This window comes from Urocitellus parryii, chromosome 3, assembly GCF_045843805.1.
Source record: "Urocitellus parryii isolate mUroPar1 chromosome 3, mUroPar1.hap1, whole genome shotgun sequence".
NCBI lineage: Eukaryota > Metazoa > Chordata > Mammalia > Rodentia > Sciuridae > Urocitellus > Urocitellus parryii.
This window is the reverse complement of record NC_135533.1, coordinates 75,801,907-75,823,897: the sequence shown is the minus strand read 5'-3', so window position 1 is coordinate 75,823,897 and position 21,991 is coordinate 75,801,907. Positions and strand designations below refer to the sequence as shown.

Genomic DNA, 21,991 nt, shown 5'->3' with positions numbered 1-21,991 from the left:
TTCCTCTGCCTCTCCAAAATTTTATAATTTGATAACTGCTGAATTCAGAAATTTCCATGATTTCCTATTTTTAGAGGTTGTAATAACAAATTAATTTTTCATTTCTTTTTTGGGGGGGATCTTAGGGATTGAACCCAGTGATGCTTTATCACTGAGCTACACCCCCAGTTCTCTTTATTTTGTATTTTGAAACACTGTCTTACCAAGTTGCTGAGGATCTTGCTAAGTTGTGTAGGCTGACCTCAAACTTGAGATCCTCTGCCTCACTGGAATTATAGGCTTGTGCCACCATGCCTGGCAAATTTATTTTTCCATTTCTCACTGAAATAATCATTTCAAAATATGCACCAAATGGGAATTAAATGCATTCAAATGTACAAATGAAAATTCAGAGAATGGGATCATGTTATATTTAAATCTTTTGACCCAAATTCCATTCGTTTTAATAACCATGAATGAATAATTTATGTAAAGAATATTTTAAATGGCATTTTAAAAAAGTAATGTTATAAAATATCATATTACAGAACAGAATAATAAAATTATGCCTTATCTATACCAAGAACAATTATTTACACTTAAAAATAATTGTTCTTGGTATAATTGAAGAATAGTTACTGTGTTGATATGGTAAAATGTTACAGAATACTATTAAATAACAGGGTAGAAAACTGGTATAGAGCTTGATGTACTAGTACATTCCTGCAGTTCCAGCTACTAGAGAGGCTAAGGCATGAGAATCAAAAGTTTGAGGCCAGCCTCAGCAACTTAGTGAGGCCCTAAACAATTTAGTGATACCCTGTCTCAACAAATAAAGTTTAAAAAGGGATGTAGATGTAGCTGAGTGGTTAAATGCCCTTGGAGTATAATCCTTGGTACAAAAAACAAACAAACAAACAGAACCCACCCCCCCAACAAACAACCTGGTATAAAAAGGACTTGAATTTTTAAAGAACGAAGCAAAACCATCTTTTTACAAATATAAGAATATTAGAAATGGTCTTCTCTATGGGTGAATACTGTTCAATGTTGTTTCTTCTAAAAGCTCTTTAATGTTTTAAATATATAAGGATTTTTAAAATTATGAAGATATTGGATCTTTTTTAAAGAAATACAAATAAATGTGTAGAAAAAAATCATCTTTTCCTTCCTACCAGTGCCTGAAACATAGTTAAGAAAAACAATTATTCACAATAATTATTAAATTTATGCTTTTTCTATGTGCCTATAAGGTATATTATATATACACATAGTCCTTTTTCTTCCCCTTGACCCTGGGGATCAAACCCAGGGGCTCATGCACTAAGCACACACTTTACCACTGAACTACACCTTACCTAGTTTTTAGCAGAGAAAAAATTCTTTTGGTTAAGTTACATTTTTCCTTTCTTAAAAATTGTTCATTTTTTCCTTGATGATACATTATAAATATCTTTGAGCCTACCTCAGTCTCTGATAAGGATTCATTCTCAGATGTTCTAATTTACCAGTTTTATTACTAACACAATAAACAGTCATCATTGTATTTAGTACACCTGTGGCATGATTTTTCGTTTTTTTTTTTTTTGGTACTGGGAATTGAACCCAGGGGCACATGACCGCTGAGCCACATCTTGAGTCCAAAATTGTTAGTTTTAAAAACACATTTGCTTTAAGTGTAGAACGTTATTAAAATAGGCCATAGGTGTGGGTGTCTAAAGATGGGGCTTCCAGTTCCATCGTTTGCTGACTCTAAGCCTTTGGATACCTGTACAGTCCTGGGCCTCAGCTTGGCTACCATAGAAATAATGGGGCAAAGTCAAATGTGCTGGAAAGCAGGGGCCTTCGAACTTTCTCATGTTCCCCTATATACAACTAAGTGTAAAACATAAAATAAAACTCACACAGTCTACACAGAAATAACTTGCACATAACTTCCAAAATCTTCAAATACATTTGTCAGCATATTTGAGAAGCATACTGAATTTTTGAAGCACACCTGTTGAGTATCCTGACTGGTAATAGACATTTGTCAAATTAGTTGGCCAATTTTATTTTTTAATTAAAAAATTTTACTTTTTCAATCCAAAAAGGCACACTAACACACACTCTGTAATAGGAATACCACTTAATTTCATAACTCCAAGTTTTAGATGGAAAGATAGGTAATGGAGACTTGTCATAGGAACATAAGAACATAAGAGTGGAGATTTTCTTTAAGAACAATACATTCCAGAGTTGTCCCTTTGTTTAGTACCCTGTGCTTTTCATCCCCAGGGCAGTGAACCATAATGGGATAAGTGACTTTAAGTTTCTTTTATTAAACAGAAGTTGGGCCATTGTGAAGTGGGAGACTGGGAAGGAAAAATTTGCATATGAAAGAGGGATGTTATCCAGTAGGTCAATTTTAGGAAAGAACATAAATGTGCATCCAGAGGTATGCTAAGCACCTTAGGGTACCATAGAACTCTTTATTCTGTGACTTCCAGTCATTCTGGCCAAAGTTGTCCTGTCACATTTTTTTGTGTAATAAAAATAACATTTCACACATAGATGATTTAGGTGTGTGGTCAGGTCATAGGGAAAATGCTTTTTCTTCCTGAAGACAAATAGAAAACTAGGAAGCATCTTTTGCTACAGGATGATGAGCTAACAATAAAATTTTTCATATTCTTATCTTGGAGTTACCAATATCTCCTTTTTGTTTTGATTCTTTTTTATATAAAATGTTTGCCTTCTTGGAGACTATTACCTTAACAACATTAGGGCAATATCTTAAAGAGTTTTGTTTTTGTTGTTTTTTTTTTTTTTGTACCAAGGATTGAACCCAGTAGTGCTTAACCACTGAAACACATCCCCAGCCCTTTTTATATTTTATTTAGAGACAGGGTCTCATTGGGTTGTTTTAGAACCTTGCTAAGTTGCTGAGGATGGCTTTAAACTCTCCATCTTCCTGCCTCAACCTCTGGAGCAGCTGGGATTACAGGCATGCACCACTGCAACTGGGAAATATATCTTAGGTTTTTGATGAGTAAGAAAGACTTATGTAATAAAACTGTAAGCTTTCCCAAATGATCAGATGTTTCATATTATTATTGAGAACAGGATAATTGAGAATTAAATCACCCACTTATAAATAAACATAAACAAACATCAATATGCCTATACATCTGTTAGTTCCCCTTTATTTATTTTTTTTTTGGGGTACCAGGGATTGAACTCAGGGACACTCGACCAGTGAGCCACATCCTCAGCCCTATTTTGTATTTTATTAGAGACAGGGTCTCACTGAGTTGCTTAGTGCCTCACTAAATTGCTGAGACTGGCTTTGAACTTGTGATCCTCTTGCCTCAGCCTCCTGAGCTGCTGGGATTACTGGCATGCACCACTAAACCCGGCCAACTTTTTATCTTACTTAGATTTATTCTTATCCATTATTATCTTTTACCTGGGATTACAGGTGTGCGCCTGGCTGTTAGTTCCCCTTTAAATAGGGAAGAAATAGAACTGAGGAAAACATGAGAAGTATGGAACTATATTTTACATGTTTAATAATTATTATTAAGAACTTCATAGTGTTATTGCCAATATAACAATATATTTTGGGCTCATTTCTATTTCACTATGGAGATAACTGGAACGTATTACTTAACGATGATAAAAGGCACACATCAGTTTTTATGGGTGGTAAGAAATGCAATTACTCAATACCATGGACAAAATGGCAGAAATCCACTTGTGTGAGAAGTCGTGTAAAGAAATGAAAGCTCTGAGAATATAAGCGCAGATTTTAAAAAAGCCATTTATTTTAAAAAACTGGTTTGTCAAATCACATACACGAGCAGATACACAACTACCAAAGTGGCCCTGTAATAGACACCAGTGGGGCGTTCACCACACAGTACCTGAAAAATACAGCTAAAAAAGAGGAGTCTGCCGAGTATTGAGTTTCAGATTCCTACTGGACTCCTGGTTGAATGGCTTTAAATTAGCAGACAGTGAGTGAGAGGTAGAGTCCCAAGTGTCCTAGCAATGCCTCAGGGCTCCATTAAAACAAAACAAGAACAGAAACCATTTCCCCTTTGCACAAGGGAAGCCTATCCTATTTTTTTTTTTCCTTTGTGAAAACTGAAGCCAAGTTTCTCTTCCCAAATGCATCAGGTTCTCAATCAAAAAAGTGTGTGTCATAATCCTAGGTATTGTGCTCGTCTGGGGCCTTTAATTTTCTTCACCTTCTGATTCAGATTCTAGGAGAGAAGACAAGAGAAAAGTCAGGTATTTCTGGCCAGGTTCCTTTAAATAAGATCATGAAAAAATTCCTAATCACCATCCCTCCAACCTTGTCATGGACCCAGGCCCGTTTACCGTTACTAGGTAAAACAGATAGCTATGGGGGCTGATAGCAAACTCTTACTCCTTTTTGCCTTCAAGGGAAATGTTGCCTTTCTGAAAAATGCAACCTGAAGAATATAGACTCTTTCATTCTACGGCTCATCTAAAATAAACTTTTTTATTCCCCCCCCCCCCCCCCCCCCCGCATTGGGAATTGAACCCATGGGCACTTGACCATGGAGCCACATCCCCATCCCTATTTTTGTACTTTTTAAAAAAAATTTAGAGACAAGGTCTCATTGAGTTGCTTAGTGCCTCACCATTGCTAAGGCTGGCTTTGAACTTGTGATCCTCTTGCCTCAGCCTCTTGAGCCGCTGGGATTACTGGCATGCACCACCAAACCCGGCCAACTTTTTATCTTACTTAGATTTATTCTTATCCATTATTATCTTTTACCTTGTGTTCACATTTTAAATATTGGTTAACTGGTAAAGGTGCTATAAAAATCCACATAGCTCTATAATGTGTGATAAAGCCAAATATATTTGTTTTCTTTTACATCTGCTGATTATTTCTTCCTCATTGTCTCCTATCAGGATAGATAATTAGTTTCTCTCTTTTTTTTTTTTTCAACTTTGTACCATCTAGATATAGGAAGGAGCACTAAAATATAGGCAAAATGTTTGATATGGGAGACACATCAAAAACTGTGGGCCAGGTGCAGAGGTGTACACCTGTAATCCCAGTACTCAGGAGGCTGGTGTGGGAGGATCAGTTGAGCTTAGGGGCTCAAGGCCAGCCTGGGCAATATAGAGTAAGACTCTATTTCAAAAAGAAAATTAAAAAGAAAAGAATAAGAATTTTAATCTAAGAAAGCAAAGGCTGGGGGGAGCAGTGGAAGAGGTATATAATTTAAATGATAAACTATTTGCCTCATGACTCTCAAAGTTGTTAAACTAAAGAAAGCATACCTTCTTCTGCATTTTGTAACCACTCTACAAATTTCTTCATCTGGTCAAGAAAAACACTTTTGCCTTTGGCAACGTGTGCTTCTTTATACCACTTCAGTATTGCTTCTTCACTGAGAACATCAGCTGCAATTTCAAATCAAAGATTTTAAAGTTACTACATGAATGTCACGTTTTATTTTCATTTTTAAACTTATTTTTGTGCTGTTGGGGATTAAAGCCAGGGCCTTACACATGGTAGGCAAGTGCTTTACTCCTGATCTACATCCTCAGATTGACTTTCATATTTCAAAAGAACCTCAGATCCTATACCTTAGTACAAAGTGATCTCTTAATAAAAGCTCCATCTTAAAAGAAATCCAATCTGAAACTTACCAGAAGATCTAAGCTCATCTCCAAGTAGCATAGTGCCACATGCTAACAGTTAGTTTAGTAATTTCTTTATTGATGATGATGGCATCTTATCAGGCATGATATAACACAAGCATATAGCTGGGTAATGGCATGTGGAAATCTACAGCATTGGTTTGCTGGTAGGAAGTAGGGTTATTATGTAATTTTGCAAATGAATCAGCAGTTCCAGCATTTTAGAATACTCTGTGTCCTGCCAAGTTCAAACATATGTTGATTAAAGAGCAACCTCAAATGATTATTCTTTTAAGGGGATTTTATTTTCTAGGGGAAATTGGCAAAGGGGGGAAAAAAAGTAGATAGGGTGCAATAATGATGCTAATAATTGGACATAAAGATGACCTTCTTGGGTATGCAGTGGGATCAAGACATTTATAACCCAAAGTGCTACACTTAGGCCATCACTAAATCACTCATTTACTTTCATTCAGCACATTATCCTAAATCATACAAGTAATATTATCCTTGTACTGCATTACAAGAAAAACAGAAACACAGTAGATAAATTTCCTACAGGTTTTAAACAAAAAGTGTTAAGCACCTATTACTAAAACTTTAAACTCTACCATGTACCGCCATACTCTCAAGTTACCATTGAGATTATTTAATGTTAAAAAAAAGAAAGGCAAATATGGAAATAACAGCCTAATGGTCTGCCAGGGTTCTGATGGATTGTCGTTTGGGATCTGAATAAGAAATGAGATAGAGGGGCTGGGGATGTGGCTCAAGCGGTAGCGCGCTTGCCTGGCGTGCGTGTGGCCCGGGTTCGATCCTCAGCACCACATACAAAGATGTTGTGTCCTCTGAGAACTGAAAAATAAATATTAAAATTCTCTCTCCTCTCCCTCTCTCCCTCTCTCTTAAAAAAAAAAAAAGAAATGAGATAGAAAATATATAATAAGCATTTATTTCTGTCCCCACTAGCACCAAATCCGTTACAAATGCTTGTAAATTCATGCAATGTTGACAAATTATTATAATGACACATTGCAAGTAAAATATAATTCTGCTTTATGAAAATGATTCAATATTATTTTATTTAAAACAAAACTAACCGTTTCATAAGAAAAAAACAGTAAGGGTTATTTTATTCCTTCCTTGTAAAAAGAAATTGGCTCTTGAAAGAGGCTCGTAAATTGAACTGGAGACTAAATTGACTACAAATGGACATGAATCGGTCTTACAAAACAGGTTTTTTGGTTTACTTTTATCATTAAATGCACTATACATTGGATAAAGGAAGTCTGGATTTATTCATTCATAAGGCTGGAATCCCAAGAGCTATACTCAAGAGGTCCAAGAGAATGACTCTTATCTTCCAGTCTTTCAGCTGTTTACATTTGCTGCTCTCCATTATCTACTCAGAAAGATGACAGAAATTTCCACTAGACATCAAAGGCCAGTTTTCACAGGTGAGGAGCAGGCAGCCCTGGCTTCAGGAAGTGACAGTGACTGTGGAGGACTGCCTTGCAGAGATTTTTCAAACACACTAATTAGGGATTGTAAAGCCCCTTTTATATAATTGGTAAACTATCTTTAGGATGCTTGTGATTTATGCAGCCCTGTTAGGAAGATAATTTTGAGCATATTTTTGAGTTTATAAACCACAATATGCAGTTTTAAGCTATTATTATTAATGTTATAAAACACACAAAAAATAGAATTAAAAGATATGACAAAAATGTGAAGGGAGATTCTATTTTCTCTCCATACCCTAGTGAATTGGGGGTGTAAAAAGAACATTTGGAAAGCTGATTTAGTCTGCTGCTTAGTGATAGTTTTTGTCTGGGGTTTCCTTCTGAAGGTTGAGAGAGCATTCCTGTGTTTTATTGCCCCACAGAGGCTGAAAGAGGCCATGCATTTACTAAAATGCTTGTCAGTGATAGTATGAGAAGAACAGAAAATGATAAGTAAAGCCTATGAAATGCACTGTTCCCATACAATCAGATAAGCAGGGCAAGTTGAGTTCTTAGATATTAAGACCCAATTTAGTAATAAATACTTGCTGGAAGAACAAATTTCTAGTACCAGGGAATTAATAACAAAGAGATCAAAGCAGCACACAGCACAACTTACGAGGCAAATCTGGAACATTAAAAAGTTTAAGAACAAACTTAACATCTATTTAGTGAAAAATCTAATCTAAAAAGAAGTCGTTGAGGAATGAAGAGAAGCATTTTTTTTTTCCTAACAAGGAAAAGTGGGGAGAGGGGCTAATTAGAATTGGGAAACCATTAAGTCGTTTTGTTTTTTTTTGGTGCTGGGGATTGAACCCAGGGCCTTGTGCATGTGAGGCAAGCATTCTATCAACTGAGCTATATCCTCAGCCCCACCCATTAAGTTTTTATTGAGATTTTCCCAAATGTGCCTACCAGCAACATACAACATCAGTGAAAGCACAGTACAAAAGGAGACGTTCTACAATTGCACTGAGTTCCCTCAGATTAGAATATATATTTTTTCATTCCATCTGGCCATCTTCCTCATTATGTCTGCAGCAATTATTTGCACCCCTTGGGTGCTTTCTCTTCTCCTTCTCCAAATGAGCTTCAACCCTAAGTTAGGTTCCCTTCTCTGTCTTCCCACCATTATTGACACCCTCTGTGAGAGGCTTGTTTTTAGCAATTGACATGGGGACTGTAATTCTGTTTTCTTCTATATCCTGAAATTGAGACAGTAGGCAGCTACTTCAGCATTTAACATAAGATCAGAAATTTAGTGTATATTTAATACATGTATAATGGGCAGATACAATAAGTTGATGAGAAAATTTAATCATTTCTCAATTTGTAGAGTTCTAATTTAAAATTTGGGTATTTATAATGATCAAAGAGACCATATTATAAAAGTGGTTCAAAAAGTGCTAAGCTTTAAAAAAAAATGCTAGCTATTTAGGTGTTTAGTCTAAAACTATATTGCTTACAACTTAAGAAATTCAGAATTTTAAAAATTAATGATGTCACTCAATTTCCTCTAATGCTGGGAATATCTGCTAACAAGGCTATTCTTTCCTTTTCTTTCTTACTTTTTAAAAATAGAACCAGAATAAGACACTCCTTTTAGAAAAGTTTGCATGAGGGACAGAATTTAACCTAAGAAATTTCTGCAAATAAGAAAACCCATGAGAGAGATAATAATAGTACCTGAGAAGGCAATTTTATTTATAGACCGATATGCTGAGACTGTGGCATTTACCTTCAGGAGAAAGGAAGGGAGAAATTATTTTAAAAAGTGAATAATGTGATGGTTGAAAACAGCGGATTTACTATTTATTCCCACTGTCTTAGGAATATAAAACTCTAGATTTTAATATAGAAAGTAAACCTTTGTTAAATGACTAATCACCAGTTTCTTTTATAGCTGAAAGGCGTGATTTATAGTTTATTCATTTTTATTCTACTATTTCTATCTTAAAAATCTTTATAATGGCATTGGACGACAATTAGTTATAGGGACATTGTTAATCATATCCCTAAATTTCTGTTATCCTCAAGTTCTGGAAATGTTGGGGGAAGAAGTGTGTGTGTGTGTGTGTGGGGTGTGTGTGTGTGTGTGTGTGTGTGTGTGTGTGAGTGTATGTGTGAGAGAGAGAGAGAAGAAAGTGAAAAAGGAGTAATGGCTTCTGTGACATTTTTGAAAACTTGCTTTAAAACAAAATGCTCCTTAAAGTAGTAAGCTTGTTAAAATGCAAAATCTTGAACTCAACCCTGGACAAACTGAGCCAGAACCCCTGGGGAATCTGCTTTAACAAGCACTCCAGGTATCCATGCTCACTGGAGTTGGAAAAGGAATGCTTTAAAACTCACTGTTCATCCTGCCTGAATTCAGAATGAAGGCATGCAGATTCTCAGAGACAGGTGAAATACATGCCTCCTGCAACACAGGGTTTGTCAGACACAGTGACGTCAAAGTAAACAACTGGTTAAAAAAGACAAGAGAGCTGGGGTGGGGGCTCAGTGGTAGAGTACTTGCCTCGCATGTTGAGGTACTGGGTTCAATTCTCAGTACCACATATAAATAAATGAATAAATTAAAGGTCCATCAACAACTACAAAAATATTTAAAAAAAAAGAGAGACGAGAGAGAGATATGGGAGAGAGTACAAGTGCACGTAAGATATCTAATTGTGTGTGTGTGTGTGTGTGTGTGTGTGTGTGTGTATGGAAAGAAAACAGTAATACTCATTCTTCAGGGATTCCATATTCAGAAAAACATGTAATGACTGGCCATTAATCTTACCAACTAAGGTTATTTAAAAGCCAATTACTTGGTTAATGAATATCCTAAGGAGGAACTTGTACCTCCCTTCCTGATGCCTAGTTCTGGGTTATTTTATAGTATCGGGTCGCTGTCCCTTTTTCATTTAGAACTAAAAAAGAAGAAATAACTCAAAGTAGCGAGTTCCCAGGCAGAACTTGTTGGCAATATGACCTGCAAGTTTGGTTCTGATGGGTCACCTTATATGTAATTTGGTAAACCCTAATCAAGAAGACCTGACTGTGGCCAACTGAAAAGAGATTAGCAGGTATCACGTTCTCCTACTGATATAATTGTTGCTGAATAACCTAGTGGTCTCCAAAAGTAAAATATCACCCAAACACTTGTGAACAAGATGTGTACATTTGAAGAATATAAAAGGCCAATTAAAATTAATTGTGAATGTTAATGTTAATTGTAAAATGTTAATACTTAATATTTTAAGAATAGCTACTAAGCAATAATGTAAAATGTTTATACACCAGATTCCAAAGTTATCATTCAAAATAGACAATTTTAAGACTACATCAAAGGGAAATATTTAGTGTTATTACTTTATATTTTTATTTTTCTGATATTAGCCATCTATGTTTGCAATAAGTTCTTTTTTTGTTTGTTTTTATTTGGCGGTGTATCAGGTATTAAATAGGGGCTCTCAACCACTGAGCCACATCCTCAGTCCTATTTTGTATTTTATTTAGAGAGAGGGTCTCACTGAGCTGCTTAGTGCCTCACTTTTGCTGAAGCTGGCTTTGAACTCACGATCCTCCTGTCTCAGCCTCCCGAGCCGCTGGGATTACAGGCACACGCCCCTGTGCCCAGCTGCAATAACTTCTGATAAGAATCTTATGATGTTTGAAATGTCCCTTAGGTAGTCTCCCCTGCCCCCAATAAAACTATGCAAATGTAGGCCACAGAATAGTCAAGGATCGTTTTTTATATGCTGTAGGTATAGAGCTTGAGATCAGTTAAAACTTTTATAACATTCATTTTTAGTGCCAGTTGTCAAGGCAACCTAATCCTTACAAATACAATGAAAAGACACTAACTATGAAAATCTAAAAATACTCATTTCCTTGGAAAATAGGAGAATGGCTGGGCCAGATAACTAAAATGCCAAGTGAAAAGCTTAATTATTTCAGTAATTTTCAAGTCAGCTTTATGGCACCTAAAAAGGCCTGAACATAATATATATAGCGTTTTGATAATCATTGTTATTAGAGCTAATTGTTACAATTCCAAAGCAGTCTCAATTATCTTATATAATGACATTCTTTCACAACCCCCAAGAAACAACCAGTTCATCCTGTCTCCTCGAAACTTCCACCAGTGAGAAGTACCCAGGAGCCTAATCAGGACTCAGTTCCTGAGGCAATGCACACATGGCCTGTGCCTCCTCTCCACATGATATGGTTGTCTCACTAAAACTTTGACAAACTGCATCTTTGCTGTTCTCCCATTAGCAGAAGCTGTGATCTTCTGTGCCTCCCCCGGCTCTGCCCTTGAAGGGCTTCAATAAATTCAGAAACACAGTTGCGGAACAACATGCATGGATACCTTTGTAAAAGAGGACCACAATCTTTTGGAAGGCTTTCATGAAGTGGATGTTGTCGTAGCAGTATTCCTGAACCTTCTGGAGGAGGATCAGCTCTGACTGGCCTTGGGAGCTGAACACAGCCAGCAGGGGAGCATATTGCTAGGACAGAAGCAGAGGGTAGAACTCGTTACTTGTGTGGGAGGTATGGGGTCAGCATTGCTGGAATCATAACAATAATCCAGAGGTTTGTTTAGAAAACATTCACTGGGGGAATTACCACCCTTGTCTTATATCCAATCAAAAACTTTTATTTTCCCAGTATCTTATTGGATTTCTCTCACTCTACCCATGAAAACACCAAATGTGAGACTCTGCCTGTATTAAAGATAACTGCTGCTGGGGCTGGGGATGGGGCTCAAGCGGTAGCGTGCTCGCCTGGCATGCGTGCCCCAGGTTCAATCCTCAGCACCACATACAAACAAAGATGTTGTGTCTGCCGAAAACTAAAAAATAAATATTAAAAAAAAAAAATCTCTCTCTCTCTAAAAAAAAAATTAAAAAAAAAAATAAAAAAATAAAAGATAATTGCTGGGCCCACTATGTGTCATAGGTATTGTGAAAATGAATTACGTCCTTTTACACTATTTATTGTGTTAGTGACTCTGCCTTAAGAAGAGTGGGATTCTCCTTCCCAGAAATCCCAGAACCTTCATCTGGAAGGCTTTGTTCCTACTATTTCCTTCACCTCAAATGTCTCTACTCAACGCTCTTCTCTAAAGAGCCTTCCCTGAGCTGCACAGTGTACTTCTCTGTTCTCATGAACATGGACAGTCATTTTCTATGACTAATATTCCACCTAGTTTACATTCTGTTGCTGACTTCCCAACTCAAGTGTAAAAACTATACTTAAAGGCAGGATCTAAACCTTCCACTTGCTTTAATATAGTTTAATAGGGAGAAGCCAACAAAAGCAAAAAATCTATGTAACTATGCTAAAAAATACACAAAATATAGTAAGTTGATTTTTTTGACCACTTAGATACTTTCAAATTCTAATGTCAATTCATTGTTTATTTAAACAAAAAAAATTGATCTCTTTTTTCATACAGAACAGATAGAAAACCAATAGTTAGATATATTTCTCTTTAATGTAAAACACTGAATATAATGACTTAATGAATTTTTCTGATATTATTTTTAATAAGAACATACGCTAAGATATTTTATATGTTCTTACATCTGAAACATCTTAGGTAGTGGGATATTTGAAAAGGAAAAAATTAGGAAGTATTTGTTTAGCCTGATTATGGAAAATCACATTTAGAACCCATTTGTTAAACTGTTAAGGAGTTTCAGTTGGTCCAAAACTGAGATAAATTCCTTGCTAAGATTTTTACCTTCAGATGCTTAAGAGCTTGCTCTGCAACAAGTTCTTCCTTCTTGTTCCATTCAACTGCATTCATTATACAGGTCCACAGAAGTCCAATCACTGCTGTTTCTGGAATATCATTCCTCTTCATTTCTTCTTTGACATAAAGCACCACCTACATTTCATGGAAAGAGGATCAGAAAGCAACAGGCAGATGGAAATTTGCCCTCTTAACTGCCTGAGCAGTAAAAGGTTTGACACAGGTAACAAATATTCTGTCCAGTTCTTTCTTTCATGGAATGTATTCTCAGATTACAAGAGGAAGGGAAAACAATGATTAATTCCCAAAGCACAGCATCTGAACCAATTTTGACTTTCTTGGGATTTGACGAAGGCAACAGGGCTGTGAATTTTTGCCTCCTATCGATCAGGGTTAAGCCTCTTGATGAGTGATGTCTTGGGTTTGCATAAGCCTATTCTCTACAACTTATTAATACTTTTGCTTATCTCTCTGCCTCCACCTCAGTGAAGTTAATTTTTTAACAAATCATGAAGTGCAAAGTCAATTTTCTTTATTTGGTACACATCAGTTCAGCCATACTCAACTGGCTATCCCCCCCCCCCCCGGAATTATATATAAATATGTAAATTTATTCTCAACTCTGACAGTATGGACTATAGGTTGGTCTAACAATGTATTGCATATCAAACTTATCGGGAATGCTTTTTCCTTTTGAAATAAAATCACAAATTGAGATTAGGATTTTAGATATGATTAAAAATCCTATCACATCAAGTACACTACTTTGTGAGTATTAGTACAACCTTTTTCTTCTCTTTCTTTTTTAAGTGAAAAGATAGCACTCTCTTTATTTCCATCCAAGATTGCAGAAATATCATCAGTGGGTTGAACAGTAAGAGCAGAAGTGGCCAGGTAATTCCAGTCCCCAAGCTGCCTGGGGAGGGGGCGGGGAGCCCACAAAAAAGGGAGATATCCCTGCATCTAAAAGTGTTACAGTGTTTTTTTGTTTTAACTTTTTTTTCCTTACATGGAAAATTATGACTTTACTGCCATGAGCTAACAATATTCATTTTCTAACACCTCTCCACCTGCTGGAGAGTATCAGTCTGAAATTTTCCACCTCTCAATCACATAAGGAGCTCTGTAGGACTTATAGCATGGTAGAGGGTGGTAGGGATTTGGGAGTGAGTGGGAAAAGGAAGAACTCTTCAACTTCTCCATTATAGAGATACATAGCCATTATGAATGAGTTTAAACAAGAAGTTAGTCCAACTTGTCTTTTTTTCCTTCAAATATAAAGCCTACGGTTTAGGCTAGAGTGCAGTGGTGAGCACTTGCCTACCATGTGTGAGGCCCTGGGTTCAATCCCTGGCACCACTATCTAAATAAATAAACCCTACATATTCATACCCAGTGATGCACAAAATATCACGTATTGATTCCAAACACTAATCAAAAGCTTAACCAGGTTAGAAAATCTAATATAAAACAGAAAAACCATCACATAAAAGGGTATTCAAAGAATGAATAGTTAATCCATTTATCAGATGAAATAGCTTCATAATCACAGTAGCCTGGGAAAATAAGTCATTTAGGTAAACTAAACATTAATTTTATATACCCCCTAAAATGTATTAAAATAGAGGATTCTGAAGCAATACTTTGAACTCATGTAAATAGTAGGGAGGCAAAGCTTGTGGTACATGACCTACATAATTCCTCTCATTTGTATATATATATATTTTTTTTTGACAGTATGGTGTTGGGGATTGAACTAGAGCCTCACATATGTTCATCAAGCACTCTACCATTGAGTGATACCTCCAGACTTTCATTCATTTATTTTGACCATGACAGTGTCTGCCTATGGTGTCTCACCTCCTTGATTGGGCATTCCTGAGACAGTCTCTCTTGGAGCTCTTTCTGCAGTTCTTTCCTGGTGCCCAGGGATTGCTGGACTCGGAGGAAATCTGAAAGCTCCTTCAGACCTGCATCAGTGAAGTATTTAGCAAAATGATCCACACTCTGTCTGTTTACTGGAAAGAGTTCCTGAAAGAAAAGGAAAAGAGACTGTTATACAACAAGCTATTTAAATTTCAATATGCATAAAGGTCAAAATTTCCATTTTAAAATACTGCTTAAGACATTTCTTAAGCCGGGCAAGGTGGTACATCCTTATAATCCCAGTGACTTTGAGAGCTGAGGCAGGAGGATCACCAAAAAAAAAAAAAAAAAAAAAAGGCTGGGGTGTAGCTTTACAGCAGAGAGTCCCTGGGTTTAACCCCAGTGCTCCTTCCCCCATCCTCCCAAAAAACCAGAATAAATCTCTAGTATATTTATTGAGCTAAGTATTTTCTCAAATGTAGCAATTTTATAAAGAGAATGTTAAGCAACCTAGATAAAATAGTTTCATTCATTTGAACTATCAATTCCTTGTTTTATTTTAATTAATGATAGTGTATGTAAATACAGAACCAATTGTAAATACAGAACAAAATTGGCTGAACTAAATGCAATTAAGATAATAACTTTGAATAGTATCTGAATTGTGATAAACAAAGAAAATTATTGAAATTATTAGATATTTACACTGTTTCCTTAACAATTACCAGATAAAAGTCAGTTTTAGTAATGTTGTATATAATCATTGGAGAGAATATTAGAGAAACAACACTGACCATTATCTTAAGGATCTTTATTCTTGTTTTGAGAAAATGCTATTATTCTAAAATACTAGCTTAGGAGCTATGGAGAATTTTGTCATTGTCTACTAATAATGGCGATTCTCAATTAAGTTCACAGCCAGAGCTAATCTAAAGGGTCTCCCACTAACTCTCCAGTTTATTACATAATTATAATGATTTTTTTAAAAAGAGCAATATAACATAGCTGCTCTCATATTTTCTTGCATTTCATTATACCCTACAAAGCTTGGCAGGATCTCAGTAACACTTAGTCATGATCTAATCCTATGTGAATTCCAACACCCAACTACGAAATTAAAGCAATTTTCAAAGCTCTCATGTTATTCAAACTGCTGCAGAGTATTAAAAAAAAAAAAGACCCCAAAACTTTATATTGGTTACATCTATAACCAAAGGCTATGTGACTCCAATATAAGTCTCAGTGGAGAGATGTGCAATAGGTTTTTCCACCCCATATAGAAACATAGCCAGAGGGTTTCTATACCAGTGCTTATTTTTTAATATTCCCCGTATTTTCATCCTATAATTTCCCTTGAGTCAGATGTTTCAAAATGTCAGAACAGAGTTGGTGGGAGCAGCTATCAAACACATATTCATGTTAAAGCAAACATTTCACAAGACTGAAATTTTGTCACTATTATTTCAACTATCACTTAAAAGCTTCCAAATTTAGGGGAGGGAAGTATTTAATTTTATGGAGTTTCAAGATATATTGGCATTTTTCTCATAATCACTGTGTAAAGTAGAATTTTTCCTGCAGGATAAGCTAAGTCTCAAGAAGGTTTAGAAGCTTAACCCAATTTCCACAGCTAGAAATAATATTTAAGGTCAGAGCAGTTGGCACCAAAGTCAATACTTATTCCATTACTTGGTGATAGGACTCAATATTCTTAGGGAGAGTATAACTACAAAATTTGATCTAAAGTCATGTTCACAGCAATATGTTATCATATATAACACCTGTGATTTATTTATGAAGCATATCCAAAGTCATTATAAATGCTACATGATATACTGAAAATTATTATTCAGATTAAACTGAGGTAAAGACAGTCTAAACCACACCATGCCATGCTTTGATTTAGAACATGGTCTATGTTTGTTAAAAACCCTTCCTTTGTACAAATCTCCACCATTTCATCCATAGATTTAGGTCTTCCTGCTTCTGCCCTTGCTCTGGAGCCTAGTCCCAATGCATCAGAGTGACAGCAAGAGGAATCAATCATATTAAGCACACAATTCTTCAGGGAAAATGCCAACAGCTTCCATCTGACTAGGAATAAAAGCCCAAGTCCCTCGGTTACATGGCCTACTGCTTCTCTAAGCTAATCTATACTCTCAGCCTTACCAACCTTCTCCTATTGCTAACCCTAACACTCCATGTTTCAAGGAGTATGCATTTTCTATTCCTTTTTTCCAGAATACTCTTCTTTGAAATATTCCTATAATTCACTTACTCATCTCTTCAAGTCTTTGCACAATGTCACCTTGCCATATTGGCCTCCCTGACTACTGAAAATTGCATCTCAAATTTTGACACCCTTTAGCTTTTCTCTAATTATTTTTCTCCATAGCATTTGTCACCTTTTATTTCAATGTTTTACTTGTTTAGTCTAAATAGGATGTAATCTCTATAAAGGAAGGTCTATTTGTTTGCTTCCTTTCAATATCTCCAGTTCCTTGAACTGTTTTCTAGTATATAGTGACTAAGAGTTAAAGAGAATTTGTTCTATGGATTCATAAAACCATGAAAATGAAATGGATCCTCTAGGTCCTCATTCATGTGTTGAATCAGCAAATGCCAGGCAGGCACAGTTCTAGTGCACTGCCAGCTACTCTGTTCTCAACCAGCTTATGTTGCTGGACATCTGGTAGAAGCCACCACCCATGCTTCTCATTTCCAAAATATGTACAGACGTATAAATCTAGTAAGAACATCTTAATAACATGTATTTTCAAAAAGGATTTTTTTTTCTTTTTTACATGAAGTAACAGTCTTTTTTGACAAGTTGAAATAGACTGTACCTTTGTTTCTAATCACCCACCTACATTTTTCAATAGTATCAAGAGATTCCCCTCCTTGCTTTCTACCTGCAGGGGTGCAGAAGTAACCTATCAGTGGACTGGATTTTCCTAGTCATTGCCAAGCCTGTAAGCGATTTCCTTTGGCCAATAAAAGGTAAGTTTTATGTACTTGAGGGTTCAGTTCAGTCCCTGTGTTGTTGACATGAGGAGAGAATGACCTAGAGGGGAACCTTCAGTCTGGGTTCCAGAATGAAAAGACATATGGAGCCCAGCTGGGCCCAGACAAGATACAGCTAATCCACAAACAACTCAGACTCATGGGTGAGAAATACGCTCCCTCCACATGAACTTCTAGCAACATATTCACTCATCTTTTGATTTTTGCTTCTATTTACAGAGATTTGCCCTAAGTACAGTTGAAAATTGGCTCCATGAAGGAGAGGAACTTTTTAATACTATTCTCTACTGGTTTCACAGTTTCTAGGATGATGTTTAGCACAAAAGCATTACTCAAGAAATATACCCTGAATGAAAACTTATCACTAGCAGAAATGAGTCAGAACCTAAAATCCTTTTCTTCTTTACCATAATACAAAGACTTTAGAGTTAAGGCTACTTTAAGGTAAACATCCGGAATTTTAAGTGATTGAAAGTACAAGGCCTTGTATGTAAAATCATTTTCAGGTTTTCTTGAAGAAAAGAGTTTTAGAATTATCCATTGCATAGGTCCCTTGCACAATGGAAGAAAAAAACAGGAAGGACAAGAGAATATGGCAGGAGTGTCTCAATTTTAAGACTTCACCTCAGAAAGCAATTCTACTTGAAAAAATCTTTGCATCCACACAGCTGTTGCTTTTAGTACAAAGAAATTATAGGGAGCAGATAGAAATTTGAAGGACAAAATCATTTTCTTTGAAAAATTTAAAAGATGGAGAAATAAAATCATAATCAAACAATCATGACTATGGAAACTTCAAATGAACTTGTTTACTTTCTTCAACAGCTCAAGTATTTCCAGAGTTTCCATAAGGTTATTAGAAAAAAAAAAAAAGTCTTAATTCTAATAAAATGTCAACATTGTCAACAAACTTTCAAGTCTTAAAGTCTATATCCCTGATCCTTTAAACTTATCAGGCTGTTATTCACCCTGAAATGATGAAAATAAATTTGCCAGTTATACAGAAATAAAGGAACATAATTCCAATTCAGGTGAGGCCCAGGCATCTGTGTCCTTTGTGCCACTGTGGGCCCAGCCCCAGTCCTGACGGCAGCATTCTGCACACGACCCCTGATGGAAACACTCACAAGCAGCCTCTTGTCTAAGTTGGCTTTTCTCAAGGAAGAGGTAACAGAGTTGGCGTCTTTTTCTGCCATCCAGGCTTTGAAAAGCTTGACAGCAAACGAGGCTGCAATGCCTGTTTAAAAAAAGAAAACAAGAGAATTTCATTCTTTGTATAAGTAAAACCATTTGTGGTGATGCATGATGCAACATTTCTTACTCAGTTTCCTGAAATAAGTAAATAACTAAACGAGTTGATTTGGTACCAAGAAAAAAAAAATGAATTCATCTGCAGACACAGTTCTCTTTTCATTACAATAAACAGAACATTTTCATATGAAAGCAGTTAAAATATTTTTTTCAAAGTTGGACACCCTGATTCCAACCTGGTTTATGTATTTTATTTTTACTTTGGTCAAAATATACTCAAAGGCAGAATTCTCAGGGGTTCTGCATCTACTTCATTCTGTGGTTTCATCAATATATCATGTTAACAATGTAATCTTAATATTTATTTATTTTTCTTTTGCAGTATTAGGGATCGAACCCAAGGCCTTTTGAATGATAGGCAGGTGCTCTATCATCACTAAGCTACACCTCCAGCCCCACAATAGTGATCCTGAGGCAAAAATTAGTTGTCAACAGATGGCAACTAATTTCCTGATTAGGGTTTCCAGTAAAAGAAAACTAATAGGACTAATAAAAGTATAGTTATGAATATGATAGCATCATTTACTTTATATTTCTCTTTAAAAAAAAAAAAGGCATTTAAAAGTATTCTTGAGTAGGGCACATTCTTGTACTCCCAACGGCTACAGGGACTGAGGTGGCAGAATCGCAAGTTCAAAGTCAGCCTCAGCAAAATTGAGGTGCTAAGCAACTCAGAGACACTGTATCTAAATCTAATCAGCTTATGGAAAGATAAATTATCTTGTGTTCAAGAGATGTGCCCTTCTACTGAACCTGAACAAGAAAGCATGTACCAGAATGTACCAGCAGACATCCTACAATGACTAGGGCAACCATCCCTGGAATTGACGCTCTGCCTGGTAATGGGGGATCCATATTGCTGTTCATTCTAAAGTCTGACCTACATTTATGTCATTATATAAGAAATAAATATCCTAATGTAACAACGTGGTGCAGGTCTTCTTGTTACTTGCAGGTAAAAGCATTCAAATGATTTATCATTTATTTATATGGATACCAACTTTTCTTGATTTTATTCACTTGAATCAACAGAGGGACTAAGTAAAAAATTTGGCAATGACAATCAAACATGCATCATGAAATTGTTGAATTTAAAGATAAAAATTTATTAACAGGGATTTTAAACATTATTGGTTCATAAAATCGATATAAAATTTATGTAATTAAATAACATTAGCACAAGGTTGGAATCTGTCTCATAGGTAAAAAAAAAAAAAAAAAAGAAATAAGAATTTCTTAATCCTTTCCTAATTAAGAAGCAAGAGTTTAAAACCTGAAGATGGTGGTGTAAAAGGAAAAACCATGACAAAGTCAGTATTTTCCTTCCATAGCAAACACATTCTCTCCTCTCAACATTTTATTACAAAAAATTTCAAAGCTACAGAAAAGTTGGACAAATTGAACAAAGTATACTCATATCCACACCATCTAGATTCTACAACTATTAATATTCTAGATGTTTCAAAGGAAGTAACAGACATCACTTAGGTTTTTAATGTTAACTAGAAAGGCATTGGTATGATGGCTATGGTAATTTAATTTCATTAATGTTCAAGGTTTAAATTAGACCTCGTTTTTCCATGTAAAATGGCTAATAACTAAATAAGATGTGTGAGGTACCATGAACTCTCTTCAGGAGAACACTTTCAAATGTCCTAACATTAACAACATATTAACAACAATTACAGAATCTAGATAATCTGAATTATCATAAATCTGAGCTACTGTAAGCCAAACATTATAGAGAGTCCTTAAATAATACCATTTGACTCTTGATTTACTTCCCCCCCTCAACTAAAAGAAAACTATAATCCATTTTACTATGGGCATGTCTTTAGGAGAAAAACTTTTTAAATTCTCCAAAGAAACAGATGTTCTCACAAAAGCTCTTTTAATATATTTTTAAGGAAAAATAACTGTGTTTCATGTTGCATTAATTTGCATATCATTATCCTCCTACAAGAAAACAGCCCACATTTGTTTTATTCTATAACCAAATCATTGTGTGCATTCCCATCAAATTTTAATGCCTTAAAATTAAGACAAGCCTCTTTCTGACGGAACAGTCTCAACTTCTTTCTAAAAGTGGTCATTGTCTTTAAGACAATGAATATCTTAAAAATGTGATCAAAATGAACACTTGAGAATGTTTCCCCAGATCTTAGAGAGGAACTGGTTTACAAGAGTGGCCCTATTTGGGGAACATTTAAATGCGATGCGGTATTTTTTGTTGTTTATAACAAATGTTGAGTAGGTGCTATCAGCTGGCATTTTGTGCCTAAGGTCAAAAAGATTAAAAGTCCTACAAAGCACAAAGTGCTGTGGCACAATGAACTACTGTCCCAACCAAGCATGCCAGAAGAGTCTTAGTGGAGAAAAATGGTTTGGACCTGATCAATTTCAGGGTCTCTAGATATTTATTCTTATGCCTAAGAGTTTAGTTTGCTATTAGTCTTTACATGCCTTTGTACAGGTGTATTTTTTTCCTCTAATTTTCTACAATGTACATATGCAACATTTACACACACACATTCTGAGGATAAGCACTTAGGACACTAAAAAGAGGTACTGGTGCTTTTTCTGTTTATAGTTTTTCTTTCCTTTTTACACCCGACAGGTGAGAAGACCTGAGTATAATTACCTTCTTTGACTAAGCTGTCAGTGAACAGACTGGTGAGGATGGTGGCAGGAAGGGTGCCATTGCCCAGCAGGATCCCAGACAGCATCGCCAACTTTGTCTGCTCTGTTTCGGAAAAGGCTTTAAGGAAGAGGAGAAGCTGTGGATCAAACAAAAGAAACCGTGTCTATAAAGCATAGCAGTAAATTAGGAGAGTAGCAACTAGAATGTACATTCATGGTGCACAATAGTATGTCACATGTAGCACAATGCTGCTAT

At 35.9% G+C, this 21,991-nt stretch overlaps 1 protein-coding gene across 2 annotated transcripts in view; it reads right to left on the bottom strand.

The window, feature by feature from the left end:
• Positions 1-3,763: 3,763 nt before the first annotated feature.
• Positions 3,764-21,991, bottom strand: part of Bzw2 (basic leucine zipper and W2 domains 2) — a 55,642-nt gene continuing 37,414 nt past the window's right edge. For both annotated transcript variants that reach the window (XM_026408626.2, XM_026408632.2), the window contains exons 6-12: positions 21,737-21,872; positions 18,912-19,021; positions 14,755-14,925; positions 12,883-13,029; positions 11,506-11,644; positions 5,284-5,406; positions 3,764-4,226 (exon numbers count right to left, since the gene is read on the bottom strand). In XM_026408626.2, the coding sequence (XP_026264411.1) occupies positions 4,198-4,226; positions 5,284-5,406; positions 11,506-11,644; positions 12,883-13,029; positions 14,755-14,925; positions 18,912-19,021; positions 21,737-21,872 (855 nt within the window). In that variant the 3' untranslated portion in view covers positions 3,764-4,197. The remainder of the gene's footprint in view (positions 4,227-5,283; positions 5,407-11,505; positions 11,645-12,882; positions 13,030-14,754; positions 14,926-18,911; positions 19,022-21,736; positions 21,873-21,991) is intronic.